General features: G+C 39.3%; 1 protein-coding gene across 1 annotated transcript in view; it reads right to left on the bottom strand.

The window, feature by feature from the left end:
- samd4a (sterile alpha motif domain containing 4A) overlaps positions 1 to 5,106 on the bottom strand; it is a 36,412-nt gene that overhangs the window by 18,321 nt on the left and 12,985 nt on the right. The window contains 5 exon segments of the mRNA XM_014031205.1: positions 243 to 444; positions 610 to 728; positions 2,028 to 2,113; positions 2,198 to 2,447; positions 3,149 to 3,235. Coding sequence (XP_013886659.1) covers positions 243 to 444; positions 610 to 728; positions 2,028 to 2,113; positions 2,198 to 2,447; positions 3,149 to 3,235 — 744 coding nt within the window.

Here is a 5,106-nt window from a genome sequence, read left to right as displayed (position 1 = left end):
ACCCAGAGGAGGAGCTGATCCCAAAAGGTGGTTCTAGTCCCAACCGGTTGTTTTTGCTCCCCTGCCTGGCTGCCTCAGGAGGATTTCTCAAACATGAATGAGTCAAAGCAAGACTCTGGGCATGTTTTTGYTGAGAAGAGAACATTATAATATTATATAAAACTCAAACGAGTTGATTTTACATGATATAGCCCCTTTAACCCAGCTGTTATTCTCTGTTGGTTTACTCTGGTGTCACTTACATGTCTGCCCTGTTTGGGACCGGTGGGTGTGCTGCTCGAGCTGCGAGGTGTAGGTCCCAGTAACCCCGCGCTGCCCAGCAGACCCAGCCTGGCTGCTGGAAGGCTCCTGGAGGGCATCTGGAACTGATGGAGGCCCCTCCTGGCCGACACGCTGCCCCCAACACAGGCACTGGTGGGCAGAGAGTTGGACTGACCGAAACGACTGCAGTGAAGGACAGAAGTGATGTTAACATCTGTTTCAGTAGAGCCAGTTTTAAAATAATAATAAAATTATATTTGTTAACAGATGCACATTGTAATAAATTAAACAGTAATTAGACACGGACAAGAGAAGAAGAGAATAATTAGAGCGTGTCAGTGACTGTACCTCCTCTGCGGTCGGTACCCTGCTATGTCAAGGAGGGTTTTCCTTGGAATAGACCGGAAGAGCCGCTGGACCTGCTGTTTCCATGACAACAGTCTCTTCTTCAGCGTCTCAGTGAAAGACTGACACACAGGTGGAGAGGAGAACAGTTAGTGTGAACRACGAGTGAAATACAGCTAACACAGCTCTTCCATCATAATACAGTTTTCTACATGACACAGACAGTGTCAAAGTGTCACAAACACACGGTGGATTCAGTCAGAAAACAAGCRGGACATTTCCTAAAGTGCCCGTGACATCAGATTTTTGTAATAAATATGAATGTATAACATTGATAACATATTATAAAAAAGATTTCACACCGCTGASGTGAACAGTTGTTGAGATATTTGCATGTCCAGTAACAGGAAGTGATGTCAAAGGGGAATGTCTGAATGTAAAGAGTGTTGCTAAAATGGCCAAAAACACAGACTATAGAGAAGAATCTGATGTTTCTTTAGATTATTTTAATAACTATCGTAGAGAGATGAGAAAGAGTCATATAGTTAATATAATATTGTTTCAATAAATTAAAACCAGAGTCGTCTTTCTCAGAGTTCCCCTTTGATGTCACTTCCTGTTTCACTTTATCTGAGCCAAATTCAAAATAAAATGTGCCAATTATGTGACATAACAGGTCAAATCATGTGTATTATGCCAAGTTTCTTAAATATAAATATATATTTTTTAACTTTTTATATTTCATGGATTTCATTTCACAGGCACAAGGAAAATAAATGCCTATATGATATTAAACTAAAATGTTAATCATTTATAAATTAAAAATAAGAGCAAGGCCAGTTCTAAAGTGATTTCTCTGCACCAATTAAAAATTTAAAGCAGTTCATGCAAACATTATTTTTTATTTTATATAGCTGTCAATTTTGCATTACAACGTTATTCCAACACAAATATGACAATCCTGCTGCTGCTGTTAACATAATTCTGTGTAAATAAAAAACTAAACTGGTGTAAAGGTTATAAAACACAGAAAAAGATGCTCATCTGTGAAATCTTAGGGATCTGAGCTGACTAGCTGCGAGTTCATCAGTAAAGTCAGAATTTAACTCCTAATTCTTCAAACTGAGGTCATTCAATTTATTTATTTTATTAATTTCCTTTATTTTTAACAGGAAAATCCCATTGAGATTAAAAGCCTCTTTTTCAAGGGAGTCCTGGCCAAGAGGCAGCAAAAAGTATACATTTACATAGAGTTACACAATTAAAACACAATACAAATAATCAATATTAAAAACATTCACAACTGAAGGGAGTCAAAGAGCCATCTACAACAGGTAAGATACTGTTTATACCCTTTCTGCCTCATCAACCAATCAGTTACATAAGTTTAGATCTAAATACCATGGGGTGGGGGGGCCTACCTCATGGATGAGGCACTTGTCAATGAGCTGCAGGTAGGAGCTGATGTTATCCTCATCTGGCCTCGACACCAGCAGCTGGGTACAAACTGAGGACAGGATCAAAATGAAAAACAAGCTGCGTCTCGCTTCACGAAAACAGTCTCAGCACAGTGCAGGTGCATGCAGCTCACCTTTGCCCATGACGCGGGTGAACTGACCAGGTAGATCCCCCTCAGCGATCACGCTCGTGCCCGACTCGGCCTCACCTCCTCCGCCACCCCCGGAGAGATGGGAGCCTGGCGCGGTGCTCTTGCTCTTTGGGGTCAGCAGGGGGCGCTGCAGGGAGGACTCTTCACCACCGCTGAAGGCCTTGATGGGAGTCATGATCATCTGGTGGAGCTCCTGCAGAGGGGCACGTAGATTCCCACCCTCCAAGACATCCTGGTCGATTGTTCAATGAATAAACACACGGGCAGCTCAGGAGAGGGTTCTTTTTTTTTTTCTTTTTTGACAGCCTGATGACATTTTAATTTACAGTTTCAAACAGAAGAGCTGCATCTTTGAGCTACTTTTGTGAACTCATCTTCACCTTGATGATTGTTTCAACACACGACAGGGAGATTAAAGCAATACTAAAAACAAACCTGCTTCTCATTCACAACTTGTGTCCACACGCACGCCATGCAGCCCCCCTCCTACCTTTTACAGAGCCATCATGTCTGAACACAAGTGTGTGTAAACCCAAAATACCAAGCAACAGGTGTCGTGTTTCCCAAGCCACACAAATGCAGCAGTAACACAGTTTAAAATGAAGTGTTGTTGAAAAGGTTACGTCTGAATTTAGCTGGCCTCCTGCAGCGTGCCCTTGACTATCATTGTCTTCCTTTGACGGCTGAATGGGAAGGAGAATGGTCAGCGGGAGGCACAAGAGTTTAAATCCAGAGCTCAAAACGCTCTCTTCTGAATTAGGTGTTCTGTTTCCAGCCGTCTCAGACACGCAACACCGACAAAGTGACCCCATTCACTCAGACTTATACACAACATGAGATGTGAAGTTCTGCGTTAGCCGCAAAGGTTTCAAAGCTCAGTCTGAAGTTTGAGAACAAAGGTTAAAAAAAGACCACAAGTGCAGGTGCTCTAACCTTTTCCAGGCTGCGGAGAAGGTTCTGCCTCTCTTTAAGCTTCTGAATGCTGATGACAATCTTGTGTCTTGCTCCTTTAGTGACTTTCTGTAGGAGGAAACAGGCTGGCATCAAACATTTGTTGGTGAAATACTCTAGAGACGTACAATATGTTGATTAAAAACCTCAGATATCATGTTGGAAGAAAGTTTTAAACAGGGAGGAAGACGAGTTTTGAAATTATTAACCAGGACAGCAGAAGGAATTCCATTTAGTGTTTTTATGGTGGTTAAGCTTCCTTCAGACTTGATGAAATAATGGCCAACCACAATACAGGGTGAGTCAACAGTCTCAGGACACCCTTTTGTTTAAGAAAGTAAAGGAAAAATGAAATATCTGWATATCCCAACAAGTATCTTTTAGGCCTCGTCCAGAACATGGCCACCATGTCAAAGCTGCCATATTGGATCAAAATAAAAGGGTATCCTGTGACTTGATTTACCTTGTATTCAAGATAAAGCATTAAACTGAATGCATCAGACAGAATCCTTGTTGCTGTTTTTAACCCTGTTATCCTCGTGTCAGTGAGGCTGTTCATAACAGAGTGGAACAGAAAGAACTGGCAGCACCTGGAGGAAGCAAACAGCTTCCTGGGCAGCTGGAGCTGGATTAATTTTAGATGCATCCTGCTGTTAAGAATAGATTCCTCAATGTCTTTATATACAAATAAAGCAGTCGCTTTGTGAGTTTTTAAACCATTTATGTTCCAATGTTGTCGACATTGCCACACTCTCAGTGTAGCAACAAAATATTCTAAAGATAGATTTAAATTTGTCGCTATGTCATTACTTTATTAAAAAAAACAATAGTTTTTGCTCCTAAGTATTGCTTACTCCTTAAAACTTAAATMAAGCTCTGAAGTCTTGTTCTTTATTGTTCTGATTTACTTTGCAGTTTCTATATTTCTGCATTATAAAGTTAATAGTTAATGACTAAKAGTACGCTCAAAGTTCTCATTGCCAGTCTTCTCTGGCTACAAAATAAATGTCCCAAATTATGGTTTTTATTACCTGGTTCTAAAAGGCAATAATGTTTTACCCATGTCTCTTTGTTGTTGTTGTTGTGTTAGCAAAATAACAACAACAACACAAACAGATTCTAATGAAACTGTCAGAAAGAAATCATTGATTGAACACCTGAAACTGATTAACTTTTAGGGTCTATCCAATTTAAGATGACCACCACAGCTAAATAACTTTAGCCTTCACAAAAGTGGATTTAACTTTGTCAATTGTACCAACATTGAGCTACAACCTGGCGTGGTAGTAGCTGAGACTGATCCTTAACTTATATTCCAAAGGTTAGCAGAATACACAAGATTTATTTATGTAACTGTTAACTATCAGTTAAAACCAGATGAACAAAAACATTTAGAGTTAGCTTATAACAAGCTGAACAAAAGACAAAGGACAGGCCAACAGAATGAACCGTCTGACAGTTGTTGTATAAAGTACCACAAAGTGACACTTGAGTAAAAGTACAAGTACAGTATCTTACCAAAAAATTACTTTGGTAAAAGTTAAAGTCTCCTTTAGGAATATTACTTAAGTAAAAGTCTTAAAGTATCTGATATTTTTGTACTTCAGTATTAAAAGTAAAACTACTCATTTAAAATGAACAGTTAAGATTTTCTGTAATGACATTTATTAGGAGGTGACCTCCCCAAAAAATGTAGAAATAACTGTTGTATTAAAATGATTAATTTGTTAATTTAGGATGCACTAGTCCGGCTGTTTCAGTTTATATACATATATCAAGGCTGCACAAACCTTTTCTCCAAAATGACAATCTGAGGGCTGCAGCCGAATACAATAATATAATTCATGAAATACAAATACTTCTTAAGTACAGTCCTTTTGTTTTAATGATTATGTCCTGCTGGAGTGTGACATGATTTGTTTGTGTATAAACTAATACGG

Source organism: Austrofundulus limnaeus, unplaced genomic scaffold, assembly GCF_001266775.1.
Source record: "Austrofundulus limnaeus strain Quisiro unplaced genomic scaffold, Austrofundulus_limnaeus-1.0 Scaffold1200, whole genome shotgun sequence".
Taxonomy (NCBI): Eukaryota; Metazoa; Chordata; class Actinopteri; order Cyprinodontiformes; family Rivulidae; genus Austrofundulus; species Austrofundulus limnaeus.
The sequence above is the reverse complement of the archived record's forward strand: the minus strand, read 5'-3'. Positions and strand labels throughout refer to the sequence as shown.